We start from the raw sequence: 17,691 nt of genomic DNA, 5'->3' as shown, positions 1-17,691 counted from the left end.
CGAGCCGGCGGCGCCTGCGCACTCGCACGTCCAGGCTGGGCCGCCGGCCCGGCGCGGGCGCCATGAAGCTGCTGCGGCGCGCGTGGCGGCGGCGGGCGGCGCTGGGCCTGGGCGCGCTAGCGCTGTGCGGGGCGGTGCTGCTCTACCTGGCGCGCTGCGCGGCCGAGCCCGGGGGCCCCAGGGCGGTGTCGGGCCGCAGCCCCCCTCCCCCCGCGCCCGCGCGCGCCGCCGCCTTCCTGGCTGTGCTGGTGGCCAGCGCGCCCCGCGCCGCCGAGCGCCGCGGCGTGATCCGCAGCACGTGGCTTGCGCGGCGCGGGGCCCCGGGCGACGTGTGGGCGCGCTTCGCCGTGGGCACGGCCGGCCTGGGCGCCGAGGAGCAGCGCGCCCTGGAGCGGGAGCAGGCGCGGCACGGGGACCTGCTGCTGCTGCCCGCGCTGCGCGACGCCTACGAAAACCTCACGGCCAAGGTGCTGGCCATGCTGGCCTGGCTGGATGAGCACGTGGCCTTCGAGTTCGTGCTCAAGGCGGACGACGACTCCTTCGCGCGGCTGGACGCGCTGCTGGCGGAGCTGCGCGCCCGCGACCCCGCGCGCCGCCGCCGCCTCTACTGGGGCTTCTTCTCGGGCCGCGGCCGCGTCAAGCCGGGGGGGCGGTGGCGCGAGGCCGCCTGGCAACTCTGCGACTACTACCTGCCCTACGCGCTGGGCGGCGGCTACGTGCTCTCGGCCGACCTGGTGCACTACCTGCGCCTCAGCCGCGACTACCTGCGCGCCTGGCACAGCGAGGACGTGTCTCTGGGCGCCTGGCTGGCGCCGGTGGACGTGCAGCGGGAGCACGACCCGCGCTTCGACACCGAGTACCGGTCCCGCGGCTGTAGCAACCAGTACCTGGTGACGCACAAGCAGAGCCTGGAGGACATGCTGGAGAAGCACGCGACGCTGGCGCGCGAGGGCCGCCTGTGCAAGCGCGAGGTGCAGCTGCGCCTGTCCTACGTGTATGACTGGTCCGCGCCGCCCTCGCAGTGCTGCCAGAGAAGGGAGGGCATCCCCTGAGCCGCCGCGGCCCAGCCCTCCGGGGCACCCGCTTCACCCGGCGGCGCCCTGGGGCAGGTGCCAAGCGGGCGCACCACGCCCGGGCCCCAAGGCCCCCGGTCCCGCGGCCACGCCTGTGGTCGCTGCGTCCCGGGCTGCGTTTGGGAGACCCCTGGGGGTTGCCGGGGCAGCGCACCGTGTCCAGGTGGAGGTGCCCGTTCCTGGACCTCAGCGAGCCTGACCCGGGCCCAGCCGCACCCTGACCCCCATGCCGTCCCCAACCGGCTCACGGGGCTGGGCTCCGATCTAACGTGTCTGTTATCAGTGGTGTTTCTCATGTATGCGTCTCAGATCTGACGTGGTTTCACATCAGTCCGCTTTCATGGGATTTTGGTCTCTGTCCAGTGACTTCGTGGTAAATGTAACTCAGTGTTTGCTTGTGACTTATTTATAAATATTGTAAGTTTGTGTCGATGTGAGTGTAAGTTGGCAATGTGCAGGTCTCGGTTTTTTTACATGATTTAAGGAAAGACTTTTATGTCAGAACTTGGTGCCTGTACCGTCAACCCCGCTGCTGCCCGTGTTTAAACGCAGGAGAACTTTAAAACTGGCCATTATCTTTTCAGCGTACACGTCGTTGAACCCATTGTTTCTTTCTGAAGAGACTCCTTTCAAGGCTTCCCGTGGGTCCGCGCCACACAGGGCCGGTGCTGCTTTATTTCAGACTCCGCCCCAGGTTCCAGGAATCCGAACCCCGGAGTGCTGACGCGGTTACCCAAATTCCACCTTAAGAAAACAGGACCAGCCGGCACCAGGCCTACCTCTCACGTACCTTAACACATCCTTGGAAGCCCCTCATTTAATGAGGAAAGTGAACACTGCGGTCCTTGCCAAAGTAAAATGAAGCTGCCCCAGGACAAGGGGTGACCATGAGCCCCCTGGAGTCTGACGCGGGTTTTCTGTCTGGGGGACCTGGGTGGTCCCTGCTGTGGTCTTTTTTGTCCCACTTTGGGGCCAGGTCCAGTCTGGGGTCTAGTCTCGAGCATCAGGGTCAGGGTTGGGTTAGGCTCGGGGTCAGTTGCGCCATGGGTTTGGGAGCAGGTTTGGGTTACTTGTGTTTGAAGGCAGCAGTGGTCTCAGGAGGAACGAACAGGGGCAGGGGAGAGTGGTGATCTGTGGGCAGTGGGTCAGTGACCTGCCTGGTGGTTCTCCCACCTCCAAAAGGTAGGGGTGGGACTGGAGGTGTCCCTACGTCAGGCAGATGAGTTCGAGCTCTGATGGGCCACCTTGAATCCAGGACTGACCACCCTGTGTGCACAGTTTGTTCTTGGACAAGGACTCGTGAGAATCCAGGGCTGGGGACCCCGGTGTGAGCAGGATGGGGCCCTGCCCTCCCGTGGGAGTCATAGACTCGAGCCCAGGGGCTGCCCATCACAGTGGCGTCCCAGGTCCCTGCCATCCGATTTTACCTGGGATGTCTCCTCTGGAGTTTGGAATTGCTTGAGGAACCCTGTGTGTGCTTGGAGAGGCCAGAGGGCTTGCTGAGGACCCCATGGACAGTGGAGAGCGGAATTCGAACCGAGGGCTGGACTCCCACACCTCTGGCCTGCATTGCCCAGTTCTTTGTGGCTCCAAAGAGTTGACCCCTATGGAAAAGAGTGCAAATGTGCAAGACTCCCAATAGGAAGTCCAAAAATCCAGTTTACAACCACTTCTGACCTACAAAAAAATGGAAATTTAGTGTTTTTCAGCCTAAGACATTACGTTTCGTAACAGAACAAAGCCTGCCCCAGGCTGACCCTCCCCAGCCGTACCGTGGTGAACGGGTTCAGAGGATATGTGGGCTGAAAGCAGGGCCTCAGGAGGGCTGGGGGCTTCCCAGAGCTGGGGCAGCTGCAGCTCTCTCTGGTCTCACCTGGAACTTGCCCTGTAGATCCTCCCTGCTCCCTGGTGTCTCCCTGCCCTGTGGCTCCATTCGACTGTGCATGGGCCGTGGCATCCCCTCCCCCAGGCGTCCTTCCCTGGTCTTAGCTTGTACAGCTCCCCACCCACCCAGTTACTCAGTTCCCGGAGACCAGGGCCAAACCAGGAGGCCCTCAGGAGATGGGGAGGTCACCGAATTCATTTCCATGTGGGAACTTGGAATACGACTCTTCCTCAGCCACACAGATGTTTCTCCTTTAGTGGCCCCGAGAGCCTACCATGGAGGGGACAGTGTCAGAGGCTGGACGGGCACGGCGCCGCCACACGCACACAGCCCCCAGGAGACACATGGCTGGCAGGGAATGCAGGTCAAGCCAAGACGATGGGCTCTGGTCCCTTCAGGATCCCCCAGGAGGAGAGCACCCCCCTCTGCCCTTCTCCTGGGGACTGAGGTCCTGCCTCTCTGCCCCCCGAGGCTGGCGTGCAGGCACCTGATGTCAGCTCCAGCTCTCTGGGCCAGCCCTGGGTACCCACTGGGCCTGTGGCCTGGGTGGTCGCCCCCAAGATGCAAAGTGCTACCTGCATTCGGAGGCACCCCCACCGCTGAGGCCTCCAGGTTTCCACCTGCCCACCTGTGCCTGGCTGGGATCCTGGCTGTCAAGGCTCCTGTTATGGGACTGAATTGTGCCCCCTAAAAGATATTCGAAGCCCTAACCCAGCAGCTACAAACTGACTTTGTCTGGAAGTCAGGTCTCTGCAGGTGGAATCGCGTTGACGCGAGGTCGTGAGGTGGCCTTACTCCCACGGAACTGGCGTCCTTACCAGAAAAGACCTGGGAAAGCCGCTGTGTGGCCAGAGACTGACATCCGGGCGATGCCTCTGCTGGCCAAGGATTGAGGACCCCCACCCCCACCCCACCAGGCAAGGAAGGGCTCTACCCAGAGTCAGGAGCGTGGCCTCCAGGGCTGCGAGGGAAGACGCCCCGTCCAGCAGCCCCAGGATGCCAGCCCAGTTCCCTGTGCCCGGCGCTCCTCGGTGCAGACGCAGGCAGGGGCTCCTGCAGCCTTGCAGCATCACAGACGCCCAGCACTGACTGGGCCCAGATCTTCTCTTCCCCCCAGGGCTCAGCCCACACCCTGTTCCCAGCAGGCTTCCATCAGTCCAGCCTGCAGCAGGGCTGCCCCTGCAGCCTGGGTCACCCCAGACTCTTCCACCCTCTCCCTGGCCGACTGTCCCAGCTCAGAGTCCTCAGGTCTAAGGGGGTCACGGCCCTCCTGTGGCCCCACCTGCCCCAGGCTCCCCAGCCATGGCACCGTAAGACCGGCTGACATTGCAGGAATGGAAACCCCCAGCGGTCCAGACGGCCTGGGAAGTCCTGGGGAGCAGTTGGCCAGAGACAGGTGCATGCCAGGCCCTCCGCACCCAGCGTGGGGCCCGGAGGAGAGAGGAGGCCCCTTGTTCACGCAAGGCCCCTGCTTCCTGGGCCCACCAACAGCCCGTGAAAGAGGAGTTTCCAGCTCCTTGGACTGGCTGTGTGGGGCCTGCTCCCTGGTTTCAGGGGCCTGGGAAGGGCTTGGCTCTTTTTCCTGGTTTCCTACTCTGGGGTGAGCTGGCATCTCCCTCTCCCACTGTGGGCTGAGGGGAAAGACCTCTGTGTCCATCCCACAGGCCTGGCCAATCTCTGGGGTCCTCAAAGAGAAGGCTTTTGAGGGGGCACAGCCCAAACCCCGGGCCTCCCCGTAAGGTCACCTCCCAGCCCCCACCCAGAGGACCTTCCCTCAGCCTTGGGAGCTGAAACCCACGCCACCCCATCAAGTTGGCCTCTGTGGGTGTCCACACTCCTTTCCCCACCCCCAGCACTCACAGCCCCTCCTTCTCTGGCCTCCCTGCCCTCCGCACCCTCCCTACCAGAGGCTGGTGCCACTGGCCCTGCCCCGATGGCCACACTGCACCACGCTGGCCAGGTCAGAACCACCCAAAGGAGAAGAACCAAGATCTGGCCCCACCCCGTCCTCCTCGGAAGGTCTCTCTGGGACCCACCCCCTCCTCCCTCCCCAAGGATCTGAGCCTCCCTCACCGAGGTTCCCAGCAGAGGTAGACAGTGGATGAGTGATCCGAGGAGAGGCGGCTGCAGCCGAGGGGCTGAAGGGAGGTCGAGGTGGGAGGGGGCAGGAAGGAGGATCTGGAAGGCCCCAGGCGCTCCCCACCCATCCAGCCTCGGCCTCTGTCCTGGTCGCGTTGCCCAGCGAGGCCTCTCCCTGGACTGGGGCTTGGGCACGCTGCCCTGGTCGGGGCCACAGATGCCGCAAAGCCCCCTCAACTCAGCTAGCCAGGGTGCAAGACTGCGCCCACGGCTGAGAAGCCAGGGGTTACGAGTGTGGCCCTGCCAGGACCTCCTCAGCTGCATCCTCCAGAGTAAACACCACAGGTGGCTGCAGATCTTCCAGGGCGAGCCGGGCAGGCAGGACAGGAGCCCAGGAGGGCCGCAGTCCAGCTCCCCTCCCCGCTGACCCGGGGCCTGACCCAGCCCGGTGACCAGAGCAGAAGGAAACCCAAGCCTCAGCCCCTCCCTCCGGTGGCGTCTGAAGGTCTCAGCGGCCCCAGCCTCCCCCAGGGGCCCTGCACCCGCCGCTGCCCACCTCAGACCGGAGAGAGAGTGATGGATGGGCAGAGCCAGGCCCAAGTTCCCACCAGGGCAACGGTCACGGTGCCTCACCCTCAACCGCCCCACCCAGACCTTCCAACCCAGGAACAGTTGAACTCAGCCTAAAAGGCACCCGTCCGGAGGGCCTGAGTCCGGCCGTGGTGCCTCCTGCTGCAGAGAGGTGTCTTGCACACCCCTGTGTGGCAGGGAGAGGCCCAGGCATGCGGGCTGGGGGCCCAAGGGGTCTGGAGACGCTTCCCCGCGGAGATGGGGTTTGCCCAGCCCCCACCTGTCACGCTTCTCGTCACCCCCACTTGAGGGCCGTGGGCGCAGGGTGGGCAGGAGGCCCTGCTGGGCTGGGTCACACACATGACACATGGCTGTCGCAACACAGATATCATCACACCGAGGCACCCGTGAGTCACTGCCCCAGAGCAGGGGCTGCCCCCAGCCTCCCAAACAAAGACCCTTTGTCCCCAGGCCTCTGGTGCCAGGCCCACCTGTACAGCAGTCAGATGCGCAGGCGGACAGACACGCCGGTGGCTCAGCAGGCACAGGCAGGGCCAGGGCGTGTTCCTGCACCCAGACACGCTGCCATTCCAGGGTCAGGGTGAGGGAGACCTCTGGGGGACAGGTCCTGAGGTCACCACAGCTCAGAGTGGCCTGAACTGGGAGTCCAATCGCAGACTGGCCAAGCCCAGCCCGTGAGCAATGGCCCCAGGATGCAGCACCGAGCTCTGCCCCCAGCTCCAGCTCCAGCTCCCAGCGGCCTCCGAGCACAGCAGATCCCAGGGCAGCACTCCGCAGGCAGGAAAGAGCTTCCCCTCAGGACAGTGCGCTCAGCAGCCCCCAGCTGGGGGTGGGAGCCCCCTCCCTGGACCCCTTCACCCAGTTCAGGGAGCCCCAAATGCCGAAGCAGCCATCACAGCTCCATGGGCCCCTCTGTTGTCCCTGGCAAGACCAAGGCTATGTGGCCTCCTGGACCCCAGGGACCCCGGCCACGCCTGTTCCAGGCACTGAGTGGCCAGCCCAGGGCTCAGGCCCGGGGCCCTGGATGGCTGCCCTGGGTTTGCTCCCAAGGGGGCCGTACTGCTGGCTCTGTAGAGAGTCCCAGTCCCAGGGCAGAGGCCCACACAGATGTGCAGACACATGGGCACACATGCAGCAGCCACGGGGACACACAACTGTCAACCCAGGGTCAACACAGGGCACCTGGGTACATAGATTTTTAAAAAGGAGGGCAGGCAGGTCTGTTTGGATCCTACACAGCCCCCAGATGCCCCCACACGCCCCTAGGCCACTCTTGTTCCAAGGCCCAGATGACAGTGGTCACCATGTGTGGTGTGGTCTGGGGCCTGGGACAGGCCCCAGGAACGCCCTGGGCTTACTCCAGAGAGGCTGGCAGGCAGCCCGAAGGGGCCTTGGAGCAGACACCCTCCCAGCTGCAGGGCAGCAGGGTGGCAGGGGCGGCAGGGGTGGGGAGAGGAAGGCGAAGTCAGATGCCAAAGCTGGGCCTCCAGCGCCTGCCTGTCCTGGCTGCAGCCCCAGGGTCCACACCCAGGCGCCCCCAGGGGCCAGGCCAGGGCAGCCGCATCTCCCACGTACCCCAACAGTGGGTCCCACGTAGCCCAACCGGTGACGGATGGCAAATGGTGTCCACACCTGACAGGCGGGGCCGGAGCGGGGCCCAGCCTCCTCCTCACAGCCAGGAGTCCCCAGCCTCGCCTCCCCTGGCTCCTGCTGCCTCTTCAGGGTGGCCGCCGCACCTGGCCCCAAGAGGACTTCCTGGTTGCCCTAAGCTCCCATCCGCATTTCTGTCCGTTCAAGACCAGGACAGCACCAGGGCTGGGAATACTGGCTCCAACCCAGCCGAGGCAGCCCCGGGGCAGGGTGGGCCAGGCAGGTCCAGCTGGGACTCTAGGGAAGGGCTGGTCCTGTGAGCGGGCGAGCTGGAGGGTTGGCAGGGGGAGTGTCCCCGCACCGGGCATGGCCCCTCCCAGGATGGCAGGAAGCCCATAGCAGCAGTTTCCGATGCCCCCAGCCCCGGCCAGGCAGCAGGGTCGGACTGCAGTTCTGGGAAGTCAGCCCTGGTGGAGGTCACGGAGAAGCCGGCAGCTCCCTGCGGCTCAGGGCATGGGGTCAGGCATCAGGGGTCAGGCTGAGGCCGTCCAGCACGGAGCTAGTTGCTCTGGCTCTGTTCCTGCCAGGGTCCGCGAAGCTGCCAGACCCTTGGGACACTCAATACCCCAGCTCCCAAACCGGGGGGCACAGGCCTGAAGAGGTCCATTTCCTTGGGCTCCCCAGGTCCCCCAGCCAGCCCAGACCCCGAGCAACAGCAGCTCTGGCTGGCCTGAGCCTGCCCCGGGGACCGCACGCTCAGGCATCTCCCACCCTCGTCAAGAGTCCAGGGTCCCTTCTATGGCAAACATTGCAGTGTGGGTCCAGCCCAGGAGGTGAGGCAGAGAGAGAAGGAAGGGGTGCAGCTGGGCTGGGCCAGAGGATGGAGCCTGGGCTGGGTGGGCTGGGGGCCTGGACCCTCCTGTGAGGCTGCCCACCCCACCCCGACCTGTCCATTCCTTTGCTCCTGGGTGCCCAGCGGGGGCTGGAGATGGCATATTCCAGGGGAATTGCAGCTAAGTGGCTGATCACCTCCCACGGGGGCAGAAACCAGGAGGCAGAGGAGGCAGAGGCCAGGGAGGTGGTGCCAGCACCAGGACATCCCCACCCCCCCCCATTCACCCTGGCCCCGGCCCCCCCTTCATTCACCCTGGCCCCCATGCCAGCCCCCTGCCACCCCCAACCAGCCCCCATCCCCTACCTCATTCACCCCGGCCCCGGCCCCCCATCATTCACCCCGGCCGTGGTCCCCGCCCCAGCCCCCACTGCCCCCATTCACCTGGGCCCTGGCCCCCAACTCATTCAGCCCCGGCCACCATCCCGCCCCCTCCTCCACGTCTCTTTGTCTCTCATCTCCGTCTTGCTCTACACGGCCCCTCTGTCATCACAGCTCCTACCTCCGGGGCTGGGTAGGGTGGGGGACTGGCTGCTGCTGAAGAACCTAAAGGGCCCCCATTCCCAGATGGTGAGGCCCCAGGTGGTGTTCAGCAGGGCCCGGCTGGGTGCTGCCTGATCCTGGGTGCTGCCTGATCCTGGGTGCTGCCCCTGGCCCATGTTTGCCCAGGGTTGGCCCGCAAGGTTGGGGAGGAGCCACTGAAAACTGGAAGCCAACAGGGGAGTCCGCGGCCCGGGTCTCACGCCGCCCAGGAAGGTACAGGCCACAATCCTGCCTCTGCTTCCTCAGGGCCCCCACAACGCTGTCCCCGCTGACTCAGCTCCAGGAGGGCCCGGCACAGTTTCGGTTCCCTCTGTGTGGATGCCAGCCGCCCGACTCTCTGGAAGGGAGCACTCTCGAGTGCTGTGGCCTAGCAGGGCAGGGGCCGCAGAAGGGAGACCCCCCCGTTCCGGATCCAGGCCCCAGGGGGCAGGCCGTGCCCACGGAAGGGGTGCTGAGGGCAGAGAGGAGCCCCTAAGTGGGGGCTTTTCCATCTGGCCTGGTATCCCACAGCCCCACATCAGGGCCTCAGCACTTGGGAGGTGGTGCGGGAGCTGTTGGGGGCCCCAGGATGGTGCCCCACACCGGCCCTTGCCCAGCTGGACATCCCCTGGACGTCCCCAGGCGGTGGCCACAGCCTTGGCAAGTGAAGCAGAGGCCCCTCCAGACAGCCCCAGCCCCTGATGCCACCCTGGGGGGCCCAGGGAGAGAGGTGGGGACGGGTCAGCAGCCAAGCCCACCTCGTGCCGATTGGCGCCTGCCCACACACCTCGTCGCGGGGCTGGGCCGTCCCGCCTCACTGCCCAGCAAGCCTTGGGGAGGGCCCCTTCTGTGCCAGCCCCAGGCAGGTCCAGGTCCCAGGGGAGGGGTAACAGCCATGGGCTCTGGCCTCTTCCAACCTCCCCAACCCCACTAGCGACTAAGGGCACTGGATGCCAACCAGAGAGGGCATCTCCACAGCTCAGCAGAGGCCCAGACGTCCTGAGGCCAGTTTACACTCTTTGGTCTGGGTTTGCCAGAGCCAAAATGGGGTGGCGGTGGGGGTGGGGGTGGGGCCCAAATCCACAAGACCTGCCAGGGGGCAGCGGCATGTGGGTCACATATGGGGCCCACCCCACCCTCCATGGGGCAATTCTGGCCCCTAAGGCCCCTGAGGGGTCCTGGTTATTAGGATGCGGCCATCCCAAGGGCAGGCGAGGAGAAGCCTGCTGGTCCCAGCCCTGCTCCACCTGGGTGCCCCGGGCACGGCACGGTCTGGGTGCACCTGAGCCCACAGGGGTGCCTTTCAACTCCACACGCCTGCGGCGGCCAGCGCATGCAAGCACGCAGTCCCGTGTGTGGCCTGCATGTCTTCTTGCCCTGCACAGAGCCCCCCACAGGACGCAGGCCTCCCGAGGGCCCAGAGCAGTGCTGCTCCCCAACCTCTGGGGCTTCCAGTGCCCCACGGCCTGCTGCCCCCGCAAGGCTGGACAGGCCGTGGGCAGAGCTGAGTGGGGCCGGCACAGACAGTGGTCCTTGTTCTCAAGGTCGACGTGGCTCCTGCAGGGGCTGCCAGGGCAGCGCCCAGCCTGTGGCCATCACCATAACCCCAGGCCAGGCAAGTCGGCCCCGAGGGAGGCTCTACGGCCCGTACTCCAAGCTACTGGGCTCCCGTGTGAACAGCACCCTTCTGCCCCCACCCATCTCCCACTGACCTTGGCAGCCCGGCCTCCACCCCCAGTGAAACATCCAGGCAGCACTCGAGGGTGGTGGGGAGGGTGGAGAGCTCTTTATTGTGGTGACCACGGGCATCAGTGGGAGGGTACCGGGATCCGGCGGCAGCTCCTCACCCAGCCCCCCTCGGCGCCCTCACGTGCCCAGGAGCAGCCCGGAGAAGCTGGAGCTCGCCTGGATGGTGAGGACGGCCCCGGAGCCATTGTCCACAAACACAGAAGTGTATTGTCCAGCCTGTAAGAAGCACGGGGACGTCACAACCGCAGCCACAACCCAGCCACCCGGTGGCCAACGTCTGCCCACCTGCCCTGTGCTAGGAGGTGCCGAGGCCCCAGAAGTCTGCACCCTGAGTGCACCGAGCTCACAGCCGGCCCCTGGTTGCACCGGAGCCCTCCCGCTCACACCCAGCCCGAGTGCACCTGAGCTCAGCTCACACCCGGCCCCTGAGTGCACCCGAGCCCACACCCGGCCCCTGAGTGCACCCGAGCTCACACCCGGCCCCTGAGTGCACACGAGTTCACACTCCGCCCCTGAGTGCACCCAAGCTCACACCCAGCCCGGCCCCTGAGTGCATCCGAGCCCACACCCAGCCCCTGAGTGCACCCGAGCCCACACCCGGCCCCTGAGTGCACCCGAGCTCACACCCGGCCCGAGTGCACACGAGTTCACACTCCGCCCCTGAGTGCACCCGAGCCCACACCTGGCCCCTGAGTGCACCCGGGTTCACACCCGGCCCCTGAGTGCACCCGAGCCCACACCTGGCCCCTGAGTGCACCCGGGTTCACACCCGGCCCCTGAGTGCACACAAGTTCACACTCGGCCCCTGAGTGCACCCGAGCCCACACCTGGCCCCTGAGTGCACCCGGGTTCACACCCGGCCCCTGAGTGCACCCGATCTCACACCCGGCCCCTGAGTGCACCCGAGCCCACACCCGGCCCCTGAGTGCACCCGGGTTCACACCCGGCCCCTGAGTGCACCCGATCTCACACCCGGCCCCTGAGTGCACCCGAGCCCACACCCGGCCCCTGAGTGCACCCGGGTTCACACCCGGCCCCTGAGTGCACCCGATCTCACACCCGGCCCCTGAGTGCACACAAGTTCACACCCGGCCCCTGAGTGCACCCGAGCCCACACCCAGCCCGGCCCCTGAGTGCATCCGAACCCACACCCGGCCCCTGAGTGCACCCGAGTTCACACCTGGCCCCTGAGTGCACCCGAGTTCACACCCGGCCCCTGAGTGCACCCAAGCTCACACCCGGCCCGGCCCCTGAGTGCACCGAGCCCTCTCGCTGACACCCAGCCCAGCCTCACCTGAAGCTGCAGCAGCCCCTGCACCTGTACTGTGAAGACCCTGCTGTTGCTCTCCAGGCCTGAGACGGCCTCCAGGGACCTGAACACAGCCCCACAGGGCAAGGGGAAGGTGTTGCAGGTCCAGGGGGCCAAGACCCGCACCCAGTGCCCAGAGACCCCTGTGGCCTGTGAGCCCCGTCCAAGGGTGGTCTGGGGGCTGCCGTCTGGAGCGGGGGCTGAGGTCACTCACGTGTGGCGCTGGCACAGGGACTCAATACAGATGAGAACACGCACCACGTCCCGGGCCCGCAGCCGGGCCTTGCCCTGCAGCTCACTGTGGTCTGCGGAGACAGCCCTGGGGAGGGTGGTGCATGGGGGGCGGGGTGGGGGCTGGTGGGGAGGGGCTTCAGGGCACACGGCCGAGGACAGGCCCAGGAGTGGCTGCTGGGGCTGGGGAGGGGGCGCCTGAGGCCGGGCATGTAGCAGGGACCCCATGCCTGGTACAAGGCCCCCCATGGAGCAGAGGGCAGATCTCTAATGGGACCCGCACCCAGGGCCAGTGATGCCAGGCACCCCCAGAAAGCTCAGCCCCAGCCCCGTCACAGCACACGGCACACAGCCCCATCCGGCTCACCCACGTGCAGACTGGCAGAGAACTGGAAGATGCCGGACACGGGGGCTGTGAACCGACCTGAGGCCAGGCTCAGACCGGAGCCTCGCAGGAAGGCACCTTGGGCAGCAGGCTGTGAGGGGCAGCGGGTGAGTGGCCAGCGTGGGGCCTGGCCCCCATCCCACAGACCCCGCCTGGGGAAGGTGCCTGCAAACGACAGCCCCTCACTCAGAGAAGGTCTCCCCGGGAGCCTCATGCTCACTGTGGGCACCGACCGCACTGACCCTCGAGTCCACACTTGGAGGGTCTCCCTACCTCCCGGCTACCGGAGACCCACGCTCAGTCTGGGCATAAAGTGTGATCTGGGCCCCCAGGGCCTCCCAAACCTGACCCGAGGCAGCCCCTCGCCCTCCGAGCCCCGCCCCCAACCCCCAACCCACGTGCGTGCCCCATGAGTGTCCGGCGGTGTGTATGGTCCCGTCTTGCCTGTGTGGCCCACCCAACGCCCTGCTCTAAGCTTCTGGCCCCACTCACAGCCTGGAAACCATGCAGCTCCACCAGCGTCCGCTTGTCCACCCGGTGGGGGCCCTGCAGCCGGCAGTGAAAGGCCTCGCCCACCAGCCGAAGGCCCACCCCCTGGGGCAGCAGCGGGTCCAGAAGCCCTGAGAACCGGTGCTCCGTGGCCTCTGTGGGGAGGAGGGCACAGGTGGCCAGCAGGGTCAGCGCGGGGCCCAGGTACGTCTGGACTCTGGGCAGTGCAGGGCGGCTGACCTTTCAGCAGCTCCTGAAACTCGAGAAGCAGAGTCTCCGGGGTCACTTCTGCACCTGGAGGTCCTGGGGGACCAGGGGGCCCAGGAGGTCCTGGGGGACCGAAGAGATCCCACTGGGGGAAGACAGAAGAAGAAGGTGAGGGTCCCAGTGGGAGCTACCACCACACCCTGTCCCACGCTCAGACCCTGCAGCAGCCCGGGCGGGGCTCACCGGCTTCTTGTCCCTGCTTCCACACCGCTTCCTCGAGGTGCCATCGTCTGGCCGCCGGACAAAGTTCAGCCATGTCATGTGGGCATCGGAGAACTCAGGTCCTGAGGCCTGGGATGGCTGAAGGGATGGGACGGGGCTAGCGCACTGAGGCTGCGCAGAGAGCTGGGACCCCAGGGCAGCGGGGGACACTCAGGGCAGACCCAGGGAAGGCATTGCTGGCCAGGAGAAGGACCCATGGCCGCCCTTGGGGGAATCAGAACCCTGACGTCCCAATGCCAGGGGCACCAGCAGGGCAAGCACACGGGGCTTCTGTGGACGCAGCCAGAGCCTGATGCCCTGAGCCCCTCACTCCACCCTGACTCCTCTTCCCTCCTCCCCCCACTCTTCCCCCTCCTCCCCCCACTCCTTCCCCCACTCATCTCCCTCCTCCCCCACTTCTCTCCCCTCCTCCCACATTCCTCCCCCTCCTCCGCTCCTCCCCCACTCCTCTCCCCTCCTCCCCCTACTCTTTCCCCTCCTCCCCCCACTCATCTCCCTCCTACCCCCACTCCTCCCCCACACCTCTCCCCTTCTCCCCCCACTCTTCCCCCTCCTCCCCCACTCCTTCCCCCTGCTCATCTCCCTCCTCCCCCACTTCTCTCCCCTCCTCCCACATTCCTCCCCCTCCTCCGCTCCTCCCCCACTCCTCTCCCGTCCTCCCCCCACTCTTCCCCCTCCTCCCCCCTCTTCCCCCTTCTCCCCCCACTCCTCATCCCACTCCTTCCCCCACTCATCTCCCTCCTCCCCCACTCCTCTCCCCTCCTCCCCCCACTCCTCCCCACTCCTCACTCCTCCCCCCTTCTCCGCCCACTCTTCCCCCTCCTTCCCCCACTCATCTCCCTCCTCCCCCCACTCCTCTTCCCTCCTCCCATATTCCTCCCTCCTCCTCCCCCCACTCCTCCCCACCTCTCCCCTCCTCCCCCCACTCTTCCCCCTCCTCCCCCCACTCCTTCCCCCACTCGTCTCCCTCCTCCCCCCACTCCTCCCCCACTCTCTCCCCTCCTCCCCCACTCTTCTCCCACACCTCTCCCCTCCTCCCCCCTCTTCCCCCTCCTCCCCCTACTCCTCATCCCACTCCTTCCCCCACTCATCTCCCTCCTCCCCCACTCCTCTCCCCTCCTCCCCCACACCTCTCCCCTCCTCCCCCATACCTCTCCCCTCCTCCCCCCACTCTTCCCCCTCCTCCCCCCCTCTTCCCCACTCCTCTCCCCTCCTCCCCCACTCTTCATCTCCCTCCTCCCCCCACTCCTCATCTCCCTCCTCCCCCCACTCCTCTCTCCTCTTCCTCCCACTCCTCCCCCACTCGTCTCCCCTCCTCCCCCACTCCTCTCCCCACTCCTCTCCCCTCTTCGCCCCACTCCTTCCCCACTCCTCTCCCCTCCTCCCCCACTTCTCCCCTACTCCTCTCCCCTCCTCCCCTACTCTTCCTCGTCCTCCCCCAACTCTTCTCCCTTCCTCCCCCACACTTCTCCCCTCCTCCCCCCACTCCTCCCCCACTCCTCTCCCCCCTCCCCACCTCTCCCCTCCTCCCCCCACTCTACCTCCTCCTCCCCCCATTCCTCCTCCCACTCCTCCCACCCAACTCCTCCCCCCACTCCTCAGGCATCCGCTATCTGCTTGCTCTCCTGGTGACCACCCCCGCAATGTGCTGGAGGGACCCGGCGCCCTGGAGGGGCCTGTGCATCCGTCCATCTGGGGGCTGAGGGCCAGAGGCAACAGAGAGCAGGCTGCAGGAGAACTGCCCAACCCTGGAAGCATGGAGGGCCAGCCTGAGTGCACACCTCACAGCTCTCCAGCCGGCACCCTTCAAGGGAGGCCCACCACCCTGCAGGTTCTCTGGACAGTGGCCCTGGGCAGTGGGGTGCCCCCTCCCTTCCAGGGGGACTGGCTGGGACTGCTGAAGACCCCCCACTGCCCCGCCCCTGCCAGCACTGCCAGCCTGGCCCTAGCGCCGGGAACCAGCCCACCCTTCCTGAGCTGGCAGAGCCGCGGCCTCAACTCTCCTCAGCCTGCCCATCTGGGAAACGGGGCCTCGGGCTCCGGGGGGCCGCGTGGGCTGAGAGGCAGCCAGGCTGGCTGCGGCAGAGACGCCCTCGGGAGGAGGGAGACCAGCATCAAAGGTGTGAGGGCCGGGGGTGGGGGCTGCTCCGGCAACTGCGGCTCCCCTCCCAGTCCTGGGGCCCGCGACGGCAGCAGCAATGCCTGCCCTCCAAGACCCCTGGAGAGACCCTGAGCAGGAGAGAGGAAGCCCAGGGTTGAGGTGGGCTCGGGGCCTTCTGTCTTTGTGAGGACGCCTGGCCAGACTGGGGCCCTAGGACTTAACCTGCAAGCGGGGGTGCTATGAACACAGAACCCCCAGAAAGCACAAGGGACAGGCTCTCCATGGCGTCTCCAGCCGCAGGAATCATGGGCGCTGGGCTCCCAAGGGGTCTGGTGAACCATCCAGCAAGCAGCCGGAGCCCCCCACCCCCGCCCCCAAATCAGCAATTAACCTAATAGCAACAGATTCCTCAGGGCGCGGCAGGCCCAGGCTTCAAAGGGTTAACTGTGGCCCCCAACCACGGGAAGCCCCCCAACCACGGGAAGCCCCCCTTCACCCACCCGCCCCAGGCCAGCTGGCGGCCAGGTCCCGGCTGCAGAGGAGGAGAGGGCTTCCCAGAGGCCGGCCTGGCTGGGCTGCAGCAGATTCCCAAGGCAGGACCGTGGCCGAGCCTCGAAAAGGGCGACCCGGAGGCAGAGCCGGCAGGACAGAGCCTGCTGGGGGATGACGCCCCAGAGCCCCAGCTCCGAAGCTGCCCTGCGAGGGCCCACGTGCGTCCCGGCCGCATACCTTGGGGGCCTCGGGCAGCCCCTCGCGGGAGGACGCGCTGGCGGTGGCGTTGGGGAGATCTGCACGCTGGCCGAGCTGCTGCGTCCTCTGTGCCTCCCGCCGGGCCCCAACGCCCCCGAGGAGCACGAGCTGCGGCCCGAGGAGGACCACGACCACGGCCCAGGACCAGCGCCGCATGGCTCCGTCCCGAGGCGGCTCAGCGCGGCGAGTCTCGCCAGGGCGCAGTCATGGGGACGGCCGGCGCTCAGAGCCCCCGCGCGGGGGCGAGGCCCAGGGGCGCGCCCGGCCTCCGCCGCTGCATGTCTGCGCGGACCTGCCCGGAACGGCGGCGCGACGGCGCTCAGGTCCCCCTGGGGTCCCGCTCCGGCCCCCGCTCCCAGCCAGTCCTCTCTGGCCTTCTCACTCCGCCGCCCAGTAAATCCTCCCCTCGCCTCCTCCTCCCCAGACCTCGCGGGCTCCAGGGTGGGGGCTCACACTCGGATGATCAGCCAGCCGCCCGGGTGCCCGGACGGCCAGGGGCGGAGACGGGGCGGACACCTCCACTGACCCCTGCAGCTGCTTCTTCCCTCCCTTCCCCAGACCCCACGCTGCCCCCAGTGCTTCCCCAAAGGTCCACCTCATTCTGGGAACCGTGAAGACAGCTGCCTACCTCCTCGTCCTCCCTCCCAGCTGAACTCAAACTGGTTCCCCTCACACCAGCCTCTGCAGCGAGCCACAGAGGGCAGCTACCAGCCAGCCCCAGCCCCTTCCCACGACCTCCTCACCGAGGCCCTCCCGGGTGCCCCGCCCTGACTCACGGCCCCGGCCCAGGGTCCTGGGGGTGCTGACGGGCCTGGCTGGGGCCCCACTCGGGGGAAAGGTGAGGCCAGCTCATGGCGACAGGCCCCTTGGGCTCAGTGAGGGGAGGAAGGCGGTGGCCAGGTGGGGCTGGAAAACCCTCCAGCCGCTGGTCCTGGCCGAGGCTAACAGTGGCCCCAAAAGAAACAGGAAGGTCAACATGCCGGCCCTGATGGACAGCTCGGAACACTCCAGACCCTCCCCTCTTGCTAGACACGAAGGCAGCCACGCCAAGACCCCAGCCCCAGCCCCAGCCCCAGGCCACATCCACAGGCAGAGTCACCAGAGACCAGGCTGGGACGGGGATGACACTTCGAAACCCGCCAGGGACCCCGGCTGCCCCCTCGCCATCCAGGCTCTCAGGCGCTGACTGACTGGCATCTGCAGAGCGCACTGTGGAAGGCTCCCAGCCCTGTGTCCGCTGGTGAAGGTGGTGCAGGACCCGGGGGACATGGCACCGTGCCCACCACAGTACCAGCCCTGCCGGACCCCCGCAGGTGAGCCCTAGATGTGACCTGCATCCAGCATGGGTCGGGAAAGGCAGCCCCAGCACCCCTCAATCCAGCCTTGGGGCAAAGGGAAGGGTGGGCAGGTGCCTTGGCCAAGGGCTACCAGACCCCTCCTCAAAGGCAGGCCATCCAAATTTTCTCTGTCACCCACTAGCAATGTGCTCCCCTGTGACTCTAGACAGGGCAGGCTGGATCTCCAACTCTGACCTACAAGCAGGAAAACTGGCAGCC

The 17,691-nt window shown here is 66.8% G+C and overlaps 2 protein-coding genes across 3 annotated transcripts; one reads left to right on the top strand and one right to left on the bottom strand.

Annotated features, from left to right (window-relative positions):
• Positions 1 to 17: 17 nt before the first annotated feature.
• Positions 18 to 1,964, top strand: B3GALT6 (beta-1,3-galactosyltransferase 6). Its single transcript, XM_055261946.2, has one exon. The coding sequence runs from the start codon at positions 63 to 65 to the stop codon at positions 1,050 to 1,052; it is 990 nt and encodes a 329-aa protein (XP_055117921.1). The 5' UTR covers positions 18 to 62; the 3' UTR covers positions 1,053 to 1,964.
• Positions 1,965 to 10,396: 8,432 nt separating this feature from the next.
• Positions 10,397 to 16,457, bottom strand: C1QTNF12 (C1q and TNF related 12). Of its 2 annotated transcripts, none has more exons than XM_055262090.2 (8): positions 16,115 to 16,457; positions 13,246 to 13,362; positions 13,036 to 13,147; positions 12,799 to 12,950; positions 12,289 to 12,397; positions 11,905 to 12,009; positions 11,676 to 11,754; positions 10,397 to 10,597 (listed from the first exon to the last, which is right to left on the bottom strand). In XM_055262090.2, exons 1-8 carry the CDS (start codon positions 16,289 to 16,291, stop codon positions 10,441 to 10,443), a joined length of 1,008 nt encoding a protein of 335 aa, XP_055118065.1. In that variant the 5' UTR covers positions 16,292 to 16,457; the 3' UTR covers positions 10,397 to 10,440. The 2 variants fall into 2 exon arrangements, with proteins under 2 accessions (XP_055118065.1, XP_055118066.1); XM_055262091.2 differs by having other exon boundaries at positions 11,905 to 11,995.
• Positions 16,458 to 17,691: the final 1,234 nt, after the last annotated feature.

Source organism: Symphalangus syndactylus, chromosome 22, assembly GCF_028878055.3.
Source record: "Symphalangus syndactylus isolate Jambi chromosome 22, NHGRI_mSymSyn1-v2.1_pri, whole genome shotgun sequence".
NCBI lineage: Eukaryota > Metazoa > Chordata > Mammalia > Primates > Hylobatidae > Symphalangus > Symphalangus syndactylus.
This window is presented reverse-complemented; position numbering and strand designations above follow the sequence as displayed.

Excerpts from the sequence above, each read along its gene's own strand:
- C1QTNF12 (XM_055262090.2), bottom strand. The coding sequence starts at position 16,291 with ATGCGGCGCTGGTCCTGGGCCGTGGTCGTGGTCCTCCTCGGGCCGCAG. Across the intron at positions 12,951-13,035 it reads GTTTCAGGAGCTGCTGAAAG|AGGCCACGGAGCACCGGTTC; the intron begins GTCAGCCGCCCT and ends TCCTCCCCACAG. Across the intron at positions 10,598-11,675 it reads AGGGGCTGCTGCAGCTTCAG|GCTGGACAATACACTTCTGT; the intron begins GTGAGGCTGGGC and ends TGCTTCTTACAG.
- B3GALT6 (XM_055261946.2), top strand. The coding sequence starts at position 63 with ATGAAGCTGCTGCGGCGCGCGTGGCGGCGGCGGGCGGCGCTGGGCCTG.